General features: G+C 34.7%; 1 protein-coding gene across 1 annotated transcript; it reads right to left on the bottom strand.

Moving 5' to 3' along the window:
* Positions 1–11,667: 11,667 nt before the first annotated feature.
* LOC138314726 (melanocortin receptor 5-like) lies at positions 11,668–17,048 on the bottom strand. The gene has a single exon (XM_069255212.1). It carries the CDS (start codon positions 15,577–15,579, stop codon positions 14,290–14,292), a length of 1,290 nt encoding a protein of 429 aa, XP_069111313.1. The 5' UTR covers positions 15,580–17,048; the 3' UTR covers positions 11,668–14,289.
* Positions 17,049–17,975: the final 927 nt, after the last annotated feature.

Here is a 17,975-nt window from a genome sequence, read left to right on the forward strand (position 1 = left end):
CAAGACAAAAACAGTACCACAGGTACTAGTAAATTTGGTCAGCCTAGGAACCCAACCTTTAGTGGCCCTTCCAACGACAAACCTAAATTAGGTGATAAAACTAAGTCTGCTTCTAAAACAGATGATAGGGTAGGTGTGGGGTCTCCTTCTGGTCCTGTTTGTAATTACTGCAAGAAAGTAGGGCATGTTATGTCTGAATGTTATTCTCTCCAGCGTAAGGAGCAAAGGCGTAAACAGTCAGTTCCTTCTGTGTTAGCTATGTCAAAGCCTAGTCAGAAACTTAGTGATATTGTGGAAGATTCTAAAGTGTCTGTTGAGATTAAGAGCTCAGAGTCTGATAGTGTCTTGGAGAAGTACTCTCCCTTCATTTCTGAAGGTTTTGTTTCACTTACTAGTGATATTACCAACTTGAAACCTGTGAAGATTTTGCGAGATACTGGGGCTTCTCATTCTTTGATATTAGATGGCGTAGTGCCTTTGTCTGAGGAGACCTCATCTGGTAGTAGTGTTTTGCTTCAAGGTGTAGAGTTAGGTTTTGTTAATGTGCCTCTCCATTGTGTTTATTTAAAGTCAGATTTGGTTACTGGGCCTGTCACCATTGGTGTTAGACCGGAACTTCCCATAGAGGGCGTGTCGCTCATTTTAGGCAATGACTTGGCTGGAGAGAAAGTTAGGGTAGATCCCTTAGTGTCCAGTATTCCAGATAAAACAGATGATGCTGAGACTATTCAACAGGAATTTCCTGGTATTTTCCCTTTTTGTGCTGTAACTCGTTCAATGAGTAAGAAGGTTTCTGATGTTGCAGTAGTTGAGGATCATTATAGTCCAGGGTTAGGTGACACTTTCTTGGCTCATGATATAGAGGATGTCGGGAGCAAGTGTGATCTTTTGAGCAATCCTGTAGACTTTGATAGTGATAGAGTTGTTCCTAACAAGGGTACTTCTTTGTCTGACATGATGAGTAAATCATCTTTGTCTAGAGAGGAGCTTATAGTAGAACAGGAGAAAGATCCTGAAATCTCCTTATTGTGTAATCGGGCTTTGAGTGAGGAAGAGGCTGAGAAAGTCCCGGTTTGTTACTTCCGTCAGTCAGGTGTGTTGATGCGCAAGTGGCGCCCCCCTGATGTGTCTCCCGAGGAAGACTGGAAGGTTGTCAATCAAATAGTTGTCCCACCGAGGTATAGGCAAGATATTCTAAGTTTGTCTCATGACGTACCTATGGCAGGGCATCTAGGTGTGACCAAGACTTATAACAGGATCTTAGATCACTTCTTTTGGCCCAAGTTGAAACGGGATGTGGCTGATTTTTTGTAGGTCTTGTCATACTTGTCAGGTGGTAGGGAAACCTAATCAGAAAATCCCTGTTGCACCTTTGCACCCCATTCCAGCATTTGAGGAACCATTTAGTAGAGTCATTATAGACTGTGTAGGTCCTCTACCCAAAACTAAGTCTGGGAATGAGTATCTTTTAACTATTATGTGTGCTTCCACACGCTTTCCTGAAGCCATTCCACTCAGGAATATTAAAGCCCCTAACATAGTCAAGGCTTTGGTTAAATTCTTTACACTGGTTGGTCTTCCAAAAGCTGTCCAATCGGACCAAGGTTCGAATTTCATGTCTGGTATTTTTCAACAAGTCATGTACCAGCTCCAGATCAAGCAGTATAAGTCTAGTGCTTATCATCCAGAGTCTCAGGGTGCTTTAGAACGTTTTCATCAGACATTGAAGAATATGATGAGATCTTATTGTTTTGAAAACAAAAGAGATTGGGACGAAGGTATACACATGTTGTTGTTTGGCGTTAGAGAATCTGTACAAGAATCTCTTGGCTTCAGTCCCTTTGAACTTGTGTTTGGACATACTGTACGTGGTCCTTTGAAAATTTTGAAAGACAAAATTTTGGACGAAGATTCTAAAGTGAATCTCTTAGATTATGTGTGTAACTTTAAGCAAAGGTTGACAAGGGCATGTGAATTGGCAAAAGAAAATTTGGCCCTTACTCAAACCAAAATGAAAACATGGTATGATAAAGATGCCCGTGCAAGAAGTTTTGATCCAGGTGACAAAATTTTGGCTCTATTACCAATACCGGGTCAGCCTTTGCAAGCTAGATATTTTGGACCTTATATTGTTGAGAAAAAGGTCGATGATGTTAACTACATTGTACAAACTCCAGGGAGGCGCAAGAAAACTCAATTATGTCATGTTAATATGCTTAAGGAATATGTAGATAGAGAAGAGAGCAAGACCTCTCAACCTATTGCTACTTTGGCCTCTGTACCATCACAAAGTGAAAGTACAGCTGATATTTGTAAATTAGACTTAGATGGTGGTGTACAAGATGTAGGTTTAGACTGTGGTGTTAAGTTAAGGAATTCAGATGTGCTCGCGAACTTGGACAAGAAACTATGTCATCTATCGGAAAAGGAACGCAATGAACTTAAAGATTTGATACTTGAGTATAAACATTTTGTTTCCGGATACACCAGGCAAAACAGATGCTATCTATCACGACGTGGATGTAGGCGATGCGCCACCTGTCAAGCAACATCCTTACCGTGTTAATCCTTTGAAAGAAGAACACTTAAAGAAAGAAATTCAATACATGTTGGACAATGATATTATTGAACCAAGCAAAAGTGAATGGAGCTCTCCATGTGCTCTGGTACCAAAGCCAGACAAGACATACCGGTTCTGTACTGACTTCAGAAAAGTAAACTCTGTCAGTAAAACAGACTCTTATCCAATTCCAAGGATTGACTCGTGTATTGACAAAGTTGGCAAAGCCAAGTACGTAAGCAAGTTTGACCTGTTGAAAGGATATTGGCAGGTGCCATTAACAGAAAGAGCTAAAGAAGTGTCGGCATTTGTAATCTCGCAAGGTTTGTACCAGTACAAAGTTATGCATTTGGTATGAAGAATGCCCCGGCAACATTTCAACGTCTTCTTAACAGCGTGATATCAGACCTGGAAGGCTGTGATGGATACATTGATGACGTCATCAACTACCACGAACACGTGGGAAGACCATCTACGCGGGATTCGTGAATTCTTCGAAAAGACTCACTACCATGAAATTGACTGTAAACTTATTGAAATGTGAATTTTGTCATGCAACTGTTGAATTTTTAGGCCATGTTGTAGGACAGGGGCAAGTTAAACCTGTTCAGGCCAAAGTAGAATCAATTATAGATTTTCCAGCTCCTGGAGGCAAGAGAGAGCTGATGAGGTTTCTTGGTATGGCTGGATACTACAGAAAATTTTGTCAAAATTTCTCTGTTATAGCAGCTCCACTTACTGCTTTGTTAAAGAAAAATGTCAAATTTGTTTGGTCAGACGAATGTAAGTCTGCATTTGAGAAATTGAAAGCCATACTATCAAACTCACCAGTTCTGACTGCTCCAGATTTTAACAAACAGTTTAAACTGTTTGTTGACGCCAGTGATGTAGGTGTTGGTGCTGTTTTGATGCAGGAAGGTACTGAACAAATTGACCATCCAATTTGTTACTTCTCGAAAAAATTTGACAAACACCAGAGAAATTATTCCACCATTGAGAAAGAATGTTTAGCATTGATTTTGGCCTTGAACCAATTTGATGTGTATCTCTGCACTACAGTTGTGCCTGTGTTGGTCTTCACCGACCACAAACCCTTTGACATTAATTGGGAAAATGAAAAACAAAAATCAAAGAATTCTCAGGTGGAGTTTGACTTTGCAAGAATACAATCTTGACATCAAACATATCAAAGGGAAAGACAATATTCTAGCAGATGCTTTATCAAGGATTTAAATATTACTTGATATGTCAAGAAAGTTTCCTTTTCAAGAAAACTTTCTTTTCTTTAAGGAGGGGTGTGTTATGTATGACACTAAATACATGTAGTTATGAGATAAGGGAGATAACTCCTATAGCTTTTTTTTATCAATACATCCTATGAAGGTCATATCATTGATTTAGGTTATAGAACTTTCTAGAATTAATCATGTATAAACAAATATGTTTGTAAACATGTTGATTTTAAGTAGAGATCTAGAATGATCTATTTCCAGAAAGTTATGTGTGTTTACTTGTTTACTGTTTTTAGTTAGATATTTCTAGAAGTAGAAGGTTCTCCAATATTCTTGAATTACGGTTTAGCTATATATACTCCAAGCTGTCCAAAGCTAATCAGAACTGTAATTAGAACTGTAATGAGACCTGTAATAAGACATATCAAGAATTGTACAGCGCCATATAAGATTCTATTGGGAGAGCTATTGTGACTTTATCTGTGGATTATTACAACACTTTGTGTGGATTTATTCATATTGCCTGGAACTTTACAAATCATCTGTGGACATTCAATTTTCCTTGTGGATTTGTGATTATTGTTAATTTGAAACCTGGAAGGATCAAGGATTATACCAGGACATTCGCATACAGATAAGTAACACTTTTAAATCATCGTACTAGTCTTGTACCACCACCAATTACTTTAGATATTCGTAAACCATCTCTGTATAATATTGTATATATAATTAAATTGTGTTTTGAATTTAGCTGCTGGTTTCTCCTTTCTGTTATTTCGTTCATGTAACAATATTTGGAATATCGAGGATAAAATGATAGTGATATTAATTACTGTGAATATAGATGATATAACGAAAGTGATTTTTATATCTGGACTATCGATGATATTCAGTCTTTGCCTATTACAGAGTTAGCTCCCTTGCGGGTAGGTATCGATTGTTACGTCATTATTTTGTGATCAATTCACGTCGATTTCTCTGAAATGTATGACGTTACGCTCGCAAAACCACATGACGTCACAAAGAGTACCTACCCGCAAGGGAAGATAACTCTGTAATATGCAAATACGGAATAACGACAGTGAGAGTAGTCCATGGAATTATCGAGAATAAAACGACAGTTGTAGTATTCTAGACTATCGATGATAGGAATGGCCGTTTATCTTCTGAGCTCATTCTCATGATGAATAGTATAATATACACATAAATTCATTCACCCATGAAGACACGTTTGAGCTCTTCTAACAATGGCTGTAAGTTCATTTAAATTTGAAAAAGTGAATGAATAAGCCAAACGCTTCGTCAGATAACGTAGAGAGTATTGCAGTGATAATGGGATTACAACACTTCCATATTTATTAAGCATTTAATCCATACACAAGATAAATTTCCTCACGTGAATTTTACGTGAATTGGAGCAATTTTGAATTTTAAGTGAACATTTTACATGAATTTCACGTTAGATTCACGTGAATTCCACGTGAATATTTTTCACATGAAATTATCGTCATATTAACGTGAAATCACATATTCAAGTGAATTTCACGTCAAAGGAAATATTCACGTGAAATGCACGTGAAAGGCCATATGAAATTCACGTGAAGTTCATGTAAAGTTCATGTAAATTTGACGTGAAAAAAAATCAAGTGAAGATAAATTGCCTGTGTAAGCTTTATCGGTAAATGCACCATCGTGGAACATTATCAGAATATACAAGGTAGCATGTTATTTGATACATATTGAAGGTGGAATTTATATACATATATTAGTAATATATTTACCGCTTTTCATTTTCCCACGTAGCCTTCCGGGATGACTTTAATACATGGAATGCCAGTTCATACATCGTGGAGGTATCGGCTTGGGGCGGAGGGGTAGGTACGCGAATGAGTGTCCATAGACGGTAATGTTAACATTTGTCAGTGTGTCAATGTTAAATGGAGTTTTCAACAAACCGATGAGCCGAAAGGCCCAAGGTAATAAAATAATTGAATAGAATTAAATTGAACGAGAATTGATCCATTAATCGCTTATTTTGAAAAAAAGGTTATCTCATACAACTATGTTTTGCAAATTAGGATTTACCATGTAAACCCGTACATGGGAGCTACCATCTTGTAATCAATTCCGCAATAAATACTGATAAACATTTTGAACAAAATTTATTTTGAATGCAATTTTACGAGGAACTTTTTCATAAAAAAAATTGTGAGGATAAATAGTTATTTCTGATATCATAGGCCCAGTATTTACTAAATTGTCAAACTTACATTCACAGTTTAATGCACACAACCAGTGTATAAGTAGTTGGATGTACGGGATCTTTAATAATTCTTTATTTAGGATAGTATAATATTTCATTGTTGCGATGCTTGCTATTCAAAAAAATCTCACATGTCATAATAACAAAGTCAAGACATTTTCTATAAAAAAGAAAAAAAGAACCCAACAATTCCTTTCATTTTGATGTATCAAGTTATTTTGATGTATTTCAACCTTCATTTCAAATGTTTGGCTGATAAAGTCGCCATAAAAAACCCATTAAACTAAACATTTTGCGAATAAGCTTAATGGTTTTGAGAATATACTAAATACTTATTGGAGAATTGTATCTAATATTTCTGAGACTGTAAATCGATATGCATTTTTTCCCGTATATAGATTACACCGATTTTTTTTTTTTTTTTTTTGAAATTTCAGAATAACGAGTTCCAGGCTTATACCAACGATCCTAGCAATATCTACGTAAAGGGAGGCAACTTGTATCTCCGTCCGTTAGTTAGTATTTTATACTACAATGAAATATTATTAGTGAGAAAAGGAGAGACCTTCTTTTATATGATGTGTTATTGATTAAAGTTAATTTAAAGTTACGTTTATGAATTGTGACGTCATTATCATATCATAATGATGTTCTTTAAAATTTAATCCTAGAATAGTTAATCATATTTTGACATAAAACATCCAATATACTGTGAACACTTGTCGTTATAGCCAGGCGGTCTTGATACCAAGGGAAATTGCTCTTGACCTTCATCATTTGGGACCCATAGAAACTGATCTTAATAAAGCAGTAGGTCATTATACAGAGGTGGGGACTAAGGCATGATTTACAGTAGTCTCTACAAATGTTTACCTAATTGAAAATGTATACACTATTATAAAAACAGAATACATTCTTTAAATGTTGACAGACATTCACCGTAGACCACGCACAAGTTTTGACGAATCTAGACTTTATGATGGAACTATGGATTTACGCAGTAAGTCTAGCCGCCACAATCTCTTCACTTGCCAAAATAAAACTTTATGTCCTACAGTGAAATTTACATTTGCTAGCTTTACATTTCGCAATTTCAGTATTACTGTAAACAAATCAGTTTTTTTTTTTTGCGCGCAATTGATTCTGCGTATTTTGTGGCTGATAAACTATCTCAACAATTCATGTTTTAAAACACGCGCTAATTCATGTATGACGCGAAAATTTTTCATAATCCTATTTCCTGTATTTTGTCACCGAATGAAAAGCATAATTTACTTTTTGTATTTGTGCTACAATTCGACTGCCCAAAAATAAGTACGTTTACGGTACGTAAAAAACACAATAGTCAGTTGATGACTATTGTAGAAGAATGCATCCTCTCCCCTTTCCCGAACGACCAGTGAAGCAAAGTGATTACTGATGACGTCATATATTCACAGACCTGTGGCACACGTGCACGTATTCCGGGTATATGTGAGAACAAATGCCTTAAAGTTTCTGGTTCCTTGTTACAAAATGTAAAATGTCTTTTATTAGATATTTTCATTTTTACTAACACATCATTTGTTGTAAGAATTCTATGATTAATTTTATATTGAAATGTTTGTAATTTTGTTTCCATCGAACAGTTAAATGCATTTGCATACACATCACACCATTTAAAATCACCACTGATATAAAAATCAGATTTCCATTTGTCTTGACTTATGTGTTTTTTCACATAATGTTCAACAATTTCCAGTAGATAAACTTCCAGTCAGTTTTACACGATAAAAGTGAAACAATATCTATTTTCCTGGATTGTGTTGTCAGTTTCATTACGCTCAACAGAATCATGATAAACTTTTTTCAATGTCTGTCTATTTAATTTACTTTAGCATAGTACTGAATAAAATCTAAATAAGGGATATTGTCCATATCATGAAATTCTCTTACTGAACCATTTTGAAATAGATCATCAGCTGTACCAAGACAGTGTTTTCCTTTCCATATGTTACAAAACTTTATCTTTTTAACTGGAACAAAACTGACCAAGGTTTTGCCTAATTCTAATTTTTCTGCAAGAACATCAGCCTAACTTTGTATTTCTGATAAAGCTGCTTTCAGATCTTTTCAAAAAGAGTTTTTAATTTTCTCTCCTGCTTCTTTCATTTTACTTCTGCCAAGTTCATATAACAAATCAATTCAAATGGCAATATTTCCTTTAATAAGGTTTCCCTTGTATCTTCAAATTTTCTCCTGATCCATTTCACTTTCAGATATTTAATAAAAGACAAAATATGAGTCGTGTGTAAACCTCCATTTTCCTTTCATGCAATAAGACCAATAAAAGCGTCACGTATATTTTTTATCAGACTTAAAAGTGCATATGAAACCAAACAAGATTTTGTTTAAATTAGTAATAAAATATTTTGATAGGTTCCGAAGTGTCGAAAACAGATATACAAATTTGGGTAATTAGAGGGTCTATATGATAATGTTAAATCCAATTAAAGTAAGAACTCCATAAGTCCAGTATCTTAAAAGTTTGTTTATCTCACGGAGTTTGTTATCATAATTTATTTGTTCCATGTTTTCAAGGTTTAATGGAAATACCATACCCAGCAACTTAAAATTTCAAGAAGACCAGTTTATATTCAATTCAGGACATATTCTGTCATTGGAGTATTTCTTGCTACCAATACACAGGACACTGGATTTTTGTAAATTTATTTTTAATCCTGATACACAAGTGAAATCTTCAAGTATCTGAACAGCAGTGTATAGTGACTGACATTTACCATCAAGTAGGAGATAAGCATCATCAGCATATCGACCAAGTAGAAACTGGTTACCTTTTACGCTATACCTCTAATGCTAACAGTTCCATCCGAATCATGAAAATATAAGGTGACAAAGGATCATCTTGACTACAGCCTCTACTCAAACTAAATAAGAATGACTAATGACCATTACTAATAACGCAACTTTTATAATTATTATAAAATATTTCAAACCATTCACAAAGAGAATCTCCAAAAATAAAAGTCTTTAAGGCTTTCAGTATAAAATTCCATTCAATAGAGTCAAATGCCTTCTCAAAGTATAAAATAAACAAAAAAAGTTAATCTCGGCGAACTATTATCGATACATTTGTTCAAAAATGCTCTGTTAGCATTAAAATAATAAGATTTTGTTCAGAAGTAAATATATGTTCAAACTAAAAGAACAATTCACACTTCAGTAAAACTAAACCACCCGTATGAGACAGTGTTTGTGTCGGCCGCCATGACATGCCTTGCGGGAATCTTTGACATTGAGAAACTCTTGATGACAGGGGTCATTTCAATATCGACATACAAATCATTTTTACTCCCTTTTGGAGTTTTCTCAAGTCTCAGTATTTCTTAGTGATGGTATCGTTTAGCTGCATATAGTAGACGTTGTCTTGTTTTTAACCACGCTAACATCGACATGTTTACCCTTAGCTTTTGGTAAAATGACATCTTAACCTCCGCAGCCCCTAAAATGGGATGGTGTAAAGGGAAACGTTAGGAAGAAAGAAGAGATAGATCCTAAATTTTGTCGCCTTTTAGGATAATGCAATAGGGGCAACAGGTACAACAATTACGATCTACCTGCAAGGTGGCATTTTTAAGAGCTCTCCTACTTTGATACAAATGTAATATATCAGCATTTCTCTTTTTTTTTTATTGCATAAATTATTTGATTAAACTTCATACAAGTATCAAGTCACGCTTGTATCAACAGGAATGTAATTTTAATCCAAATTTAAATACTAGGATCAGTTTCATTAAAAGGAGATAACTTCACATATCCGCTTCCACTGGTCATTCACCGAAAATATTCTTTTTATAGAAACACTATTTCACTGTGACCTTTTCGAGACTTGTTGACATGTCATGATTTACATGTAAACAAATAAAATGTTTTATTACCCGTGTCCTTTACATATTCTGGTAGTAAGAGATATGTAAAAAGAATATCATTGAAAAAATGATAAAAACTAGAAGACATAACGACTACATTCTTATTCAAACGACGACGAAATTGAAATTGATGGATTTCCGGTTCTTTATAATAGAAGTAAATTTGCAACATGGCAGCGGAGTGCGTTATTGCTTCAACTCCGGAATGCAAACATATGCTTTGGCTAATATTAATTTTGAAAAACCATTAATAGAAATGAATAATAGACCACTTCGATACTGAAATGTTTAGCCCTGAATATCCATGGCTTTAGGTTTTCCATTTGCAACTTCCTGACGTCAAATGTTGATGGGTCAACCTGTGTGTCAGAACATTTGTTACACCGATGTTAATGTCAGGTAAGTGTGACCCTCATGCACTGACCATATCACAAATCAACAAGTATACAAATAAGTTAAACACTGAATAGTAATTGTTTCCACGGAAAAAAAATGATGGACTGAAATATATCCTTATGCATTTGTAAACCACAAATCAACTGAACCCCCTTCTCAAAACATTGCTGATATGCTTGTTTTATAAACTGATTGCACTCTCAATGGTATGTGTCGTTTAAATGACTAGCACTGTCACATTTTACAGACAAATGGCCGGGCTGACCAAGAAAGCAAAGGTGTTACATATACACGTTGTCGTATTCTGCTGGGCATTGTCACAATCAATGCTGAAGTTAATTGGCGTATTTTTGAAGAAAATTGAACGTAAGCAGAACTAGCTTCCGGAAATTGTGTCCATAAATATATCCATTTGAGGTTTTAACGGTGGTAGGGAAGAAGTCATTAAGTGTACAGTAGCACCCGAGGGTACGTCTATATAAGAACCGGTCCATATACATAGGCATTGTTAAATGGTATATATAAACATATGTAACAATGGAACAGAAACATCGCCGAAAGCATATACACTAAATCGTAAAAGTAATTCAGGGGTGGCACTTACGACAAGAGTTCTACAACAATAATCATTATCTCTATTAGAACGACCCAGAATTAAAATGAATGATTTAGAGGCAAAAAGGTCGAATAGAGAGAGAAAGAAAGAGAGAGAGAGAGGGGGTATTTAAAATTTGATGTATGATTAACGTGCATAGTTATAAATCTTGTTTTTTTAATTTTAGATAATGCATGTAATTTAATTTCTCTTTCGATTAATTAAGAGGTTTTTATTGCGTATGTAGTATATACGGTAGGATACGCATCTTAATTAAACTTTTCGTGATTTAGAATAATTCAGAAATATAGCTCACTACCATGTAGAATTTACATGTAGGCTTGAAGTAGAGCTGAACAATAAACGATCGATAACTGTTCATTCACCTGCTGGGTTTCTGTTTTAATAGCATGCAATGTTTGGGTAGGCTTGACCGTATGCATGGTAAGTGACTGAAAAAAGAAAGCTTTCTTCTTTCTCTCACCAAAATAAACCTTATTTTGTCAGATATACTAACCATGTATTCTCTATGTAATCTGTTTTTATCTTTATCGATAAAACCAAAGTAACATGTGGTTTCAGTAATCAAGCCCTGTGAGGTTTTATGTGTTTTCATATCCTTCAAGTCAGCCAGCAGTTAAAACGTAGACCTTGATAAATAACGATGAATAACAAACAAGTTTACGACGAGCTTTAATTATAACATATAACTGTTATTATCACACTAACAAGGTAAATGCTTTTAAAACCAATTACTTAGTTTAACATATGAACATTTATGAAGTCATGATGAATATAATTCAGAGATTTTACATCTATTAAAATAAATAAATACAGTTAATGTTACATAATACTTGCAAGTTACTTGCATCACGATAAATAACAAACAACCGCTTAATGTTTTTCACTTTAAAACCCACTACGTTTCCGATGCGGCTTTTGATTTTCAAATTTTAACTGTAAATCGAGTTTGATACGTTTTTTTCTGCTTACCGTTAATACTGCACTTGTCACATCCGTAACAATTTTAAACAGGTAAATTAAATGTTTATTTCCATGTGTCTTTTTTTCCCGGTGTTGTCTTATACCACGTAGTAGTTAACTATCACAATACCACACGGCGAAACAGGGAAATAAACGCAGATTTATACAGGAAACTTTTGCATTTGTTTGGTGTTTTGACGTAAACCATGAATATGAACTATGAATCAGATGTACTGTCGTTATGGCTGTTATTGATTCGCGTTTTAGTGCGGAAACGTAGTAGATATTTAGGTACTCTCAATTAACCACATTACTAACACGAGAGAGAAAGAAAACAATTCCTTTGATATCTTAAAACAAACATGTTTAACGTAGTCAAAATATAGTTTTTCAATGTATTTGATCATGATGTAAGTTATGCAGTTATTCATTGATAAAAAACCGGAACAGATGAACATATTTATTTCTAAAAACTTAATATATACTATAAAATAAAGGGGTACAATATCGTAATCATATATCATACAATATGCAATTATGCACCAAGACATTGTCTGAGCCATATTTATCCAGATAATTTTACTGCATCATATGCAGTGTTCACTAAGATAGAAGGCTCATTTGTCCTAGGTGTGGCGACTTTCTGTTTTTATGTTTAACTCACATATGCATTTTCTATCTAACTCTGTGATAAACTTAAACCGCCAAGTCAGTAACGCTTATTAGCTAATTATCCTATGTACGGTATTATTTTCTAATTTATATTGATCTTCAAAATAAAGTATATCCATATTCCCTTTATTCAGAAAGTTTAAATGAAGTTTGAAGTTTAAATTATCTACATATCAGATTATTATATCACATAAAGTATATTTGTACCAACTGAATTGCTCTTATGTTGATACAAACTCTTTTGTATACGAAGATATATTCACTACAGCTCTGATAAGTATTTTATGACCTACAACGGATAGCTCCCATCAGGTGACATTTTTACACGATCACTCCAATTAATCAGCCGTTAACATGAGGCATTCATTAAATGATGGACGACACCTAGTCTTCTATTTCAGACACGTTAATGTAGTTCGGATTGTGAGTGCCATTATTCCGATGTTTCGGGACTGCTATATATCAACATATATGTAAGACATGTAGCTATTGTACTGGGATAAAAACAGGGACTCGGCCCCAATTCTTGTGACAAAGATACATGTCATACCAATGCGAGGTATGTTGGTGTAATTTCAATGACCAATGCAGGGATATTCTACTGTTCAAAATATTAAAGATGCTCCACCGCCGACAGAGCATAAATAATACTCATCATTTGAACAATAATTGGGGTTTAATCGTGTATATGTATGTCTAATTAACACAAAAAAATAATTTGTTTTGATTTTGGTGCATGCGCCAATTAGTACTTCATTCCATTTAGGATATAGTTTCAGAGAATTTTTTCGGGAAGCAATTAATTATTTTTTATATTTAAACTTTAAGTAAAATTAGAAGCCCAAACTTTTCAATGGTGGAAATGGTGTAAAGTAAGTAACTTTTGTAACTGAAAAAAAACCCAAATCGTCTGCTTCTGTTTATGATAGTGAAAAAATACCCTTTGTCAGCTGTGTAGCATCTTTAACTTTTCATTAAAACATGTACTCATGCCAAAACTATATTACATGGAATTTGACCTGATGTAATACGTCATGAGGTGTTTCATAAGCGTTTTAACTGTTCTTTTCATTTTCAATCAATATTTTGTTATTTAAGCACTAATCAAATCTTTTATATAATAACAAACAAAGAAAGGTATGGGCACAGTAAAGGATACTGGAACCATATTGACAATTGGGACTCGTTCATTGTATGTAGCACTATGGACAGAGATATGATAAAACAATGGATGGCCATCTGTTAATTTACATAGGAATCACTTTGAGGTGAAAGATGAGATTTTGGGACTTAGTATTTAAAGTAAACAATGCGAGGAGGCGTAAAGTTTGGTTTCCGAGATAAGTAAGAACTTTGGTAAAAATGACAGTAATTCAATAATTAGAAACCACATTGTGGCCAAGTCAAAACAAAATCTTTATATTGAATAATTACATAAAAAACAACCTTTTTCACGACTTATAAATTATAAATAAATATTGCCGTTTAAGAAAGGATTAGATAACAATTATGCATATACATCCTGAAGTTAACTATATCTGTTAGGAATGGCGACTTGACACATTTCAGAGGTAGTTCAATGAGTAATAGAATCTTAATTAAATTACACTATCATACAGGTGACGTAAACAGGTGATCCCAGGACCAAACGTACGTACTTAAAGCGCATGTTCCTCCTTAAGTTCACCATTGACCAATAGTCCTATCCCAGCCGTTGGGGTTATAGTGGTCATTTCTATATCGCGATCCTCTTCAGCATTGTCTGTAATAGGCTCACAAACATCATTTAAGTCACCGTCTTCAATTTCCAAAATGGATGATTTGGTTTTAGTATTTCGACGATCTAAGTAGTTATCCTCCCAATCTTTCTGTATTTTAGTTGCATAGCACTTAAAACAGCGAGATAAGAGGCGATAATATCCCATTTGTACTTCCCGTAATCGCACCGCATAAATAATTGGATCGCACACACAATTTAATAATAGTAACGCGTACAGGTACTTGTTAGCGCGAAGTAACGTCACAAACAAGTTTTTCACCATCTGCCGATTTACCTGTATTTGAATCACCATGACGATTTGGAAAATACAGGTAGGGAGCCAACATACGATGAAGGTTCCTATAATTAGTAAGGTTGTTATCTGTGACTTCTTGTTATGGAAGCTGTCCTTCTGTAACTGCGTTAGTCTGTTGTTGATGGCTTTAACTTCACAATAGATCCGTAAGTATATAAATACTATTGATACTAGACAGATGAAAGTTGTGATCATGATGAGGTACTCTCCGTGGAAATCATTATACATAATCACTTCACAATAGTTCAAATAGCGTGTACGGGCTTTCGATGAACCAAGGCCTGTCAAAAAGTTACAGAAACCACCGACGAAAGCAAGACTCCATAAAAAGGCGATGATCACATTGCCTTTAACCCGGCTTAAAATGACATTGTAATACAAAGGTTGAAGAACTGCGACATAATGATCTATAGCCATGGCTAAAAGATTAAGAAGTGATATCAGATGTGCCATTGTATTAAGTCCATTAATTAATGCAAACATACACGATGACATTAATCGTTGATTTGGCTGCATCAACGGGGGTATTTTTGCTGAGTTAAAAACTTTGTTGAGCACATGAACAAAGACACTTATAGTGATAAGGATGTCTGATAGTGCTAGACTGATGATCAGCTTTGAATGTGTCGTCAATCCTCGAGGAATATTCGACGTGGCACAGATCGACACTATGTTGATTAAAAGAGCAAGAAAGCTCATCACTAGTATAAGTATTGTCTCTGGCTGTGATAGAATGACTTCCGCTCGCTCGTGTAGGTTCTGAGGCTGAAGATTCGTCAAAGATGTGGCGTTTATCACACGAGAAAATTGTCTAATTAAACTCAAGTCAGTGACATTCAAAATAGTAAACAACTCTTGGGCAGTTATATTCATTCTGGCAGAGTATCATTACGAAATCACTTGCAGACCTTCAACTAGGCGAAAGAAGAGCCCATGATAATTGCCGCTCCATTTTGAGGGAATAGCAATTTAATCAATCTGTATACGTTCGATCGAGATTTCTAATAAATCCTTTGAACTGTCACGTGAACATTTAATTAGCACAAATAAATCATTTATAAACCTGCTCCATCCATCTTTCATTCTAAGACTGTCTGAAGACATGTTCAACTTGAGACACTTAGTCTTCGAATTGTGTGTAAAATAGCTCTCCGAACTATCTAAGATTTAACGAAGAATATGGTATCGTGCGTGTCTTTTTACTGTAAAACTTCAAACAACAGATTTGTGGTATCAAACGCAGGTCGTAATATCCACATAATCATTTTCAAAGTTTACATCCGAATGTATTGAAGGAATTGGAAATAGTCATGTATATCTTACTATCGCGAAATACACAACGGGATATATCCACGTGTTTTAATATACATGCCATCAAAGCTAAAGTGCTGTGAGGCAAATTAAAACTAAAGGCACTTGAACTAATCATCTATCTGTGGAATGATACTGATTTGTAGGAAAATCGCACGCATGAATGAAACAGTCACCACTAAATCACGTTGCACATTTTCTCGTGTTTTTGATCCACTTAATCCTCATGTAAATATACTTCTATCGATACAAAAGTAGAATTGGTTTCCGTCAAGTGTTCCTATGGAGAGCTCTATGACCCTTTGCTGAACTGTTCCTAATACACTGGGCCAGTCCTCAGTTGTATAACACAATTTATATATAACATATTTGGAGAGAAATGTGTATTTCACTGTAGACTTCGCAGGTGACACGATAAATCAACGGAATGGCTAAATATAACTTTGTCAAACCCAGAGGCAACTTCTTGTGTAAAAACCTTAGAATGACGCTCAACTATATGAACCTGAGTATAAATATATGTAATATAGATAAAAATAGTTTTCTGTATGAAAATGGTATATTAATGTGACATGTGAACGCCTTTCTGTCGCTGACAAGCTCATCATTTACCTGGCCATATATAGATCCCCTCACCTAGTACCTTGTGATTGCTATTTTAGGAATATTGATGCATTCAGATTATTCTAGATCTCTTTTAAATCACTTGAACAAAAACACAATAGTCGTTTCCATAAAAGTATCACGAAACTATTATGACACATGGTATCAAAATTCCAAGGTTTTTACATAGCAAATATATTGATTGAAAGCGAAGTTGCAGGTACTCTTTTGTATAAAACATTAATATGTATGTATACATCTGAACGGGAACTATCACACATTAATTCTAGCTGCGTTCATTTGATGATAATTACAGTTGTATATCCTTGATCTATAAGATATAGTTGAAAGCATATATATCATTTATGAAAAAACAAATATCTAAATAAATCTGTCTTCGCTAGCGCGTTCGCAGCTACCGCTGCACTTCAGGGGATGTTTTTTAATGACGTTGATAAGGTAACAACACAAGAATTGATGACACATTTTTGTGTTGATACCTTATCAACGTCATCAATAAACATCCCACAAGGAGCAGCGGTTGCTGCAAAAGTGCTACATAATAGGAAAGGCAGGTTTGTTTTAATATTTTTTTTTTAATTTTCATATATCTATATATATATTGTTCCATCACAAGGGCATACTACATTTATTTATTCTATATATATATATTATTATATATGTTATTAAACATTAAAAGTTAAGAACATTTCGTTAATTACAATTACGATTTCTGGCAGTCATTTTTAAGCTACTGGCGTAACACGTAAATAGCGGAACGAAATATGCAATATGGTTTTATAACGAAGGAAATAATAGATCCTGAGTGCACTTTTTTGTAGAAGAAGACCAAACAAGATACATAATTTATACAACGTAGGTAGAAAAACTGTAAAGTTTTACAATCGAAGCCCCAGGCGATATAATTTCATTGCATTAGTTTTATTAACTTGGTGACGTTAACGTTATTTTATTTAAAGTTTACCTAACCCGGAGATTCGTTTTAACATTTTATCTATGAATGAAAAATATATTGACATGGCTGTCATGATATTAATCCGATGAATCGTTGCTTCAGGGCTAGGGTATTTCACACATAGCGAGTTACATTGACATACCATTTATATCCTATGATACTATGAAAGGTTTATGATTAAAGGATTTGTGCAGCCAATTTTTTTTTTGATAACACGTTAGCTGGATATTGCTTTGGATGAATGAAAAATCAAGTCCCATCCAACGAATCGCCTAGCTTTTAGCGCTATCGGTTGGTTTTGGTCGTGATTTACGGGTAATGTCGACAATGGTTCAGAGATAATGAGCTGGGCGGACACGTGGTCTTGTGATGTCACAGT

Source organism: Argopecten irradians, chromosome 2 (genome assembly GCF_041381155.1).
Source record: "Argopecten irradians isolate NY chromosome 2, Ai_NY, whole genome shotgun sequence".
NCBI classification, from domain to species: domain Eukaryota; kingdom Metazoa; phylum Mollusca; class Bivalvia; order Pectinida; family Pectinidae; genus Argopecten; species Argopecten irradians.

Bases quoted from the DNA above. Each gene is read 5' to 3' on its own strand.
- LOC138314726 (XM_069255212.1), bottom strand. From the start codon at position 15,579: ATGAATATAACTGCCCAAGAGTTGTTTACTATTTTGAATGTCACTGAC.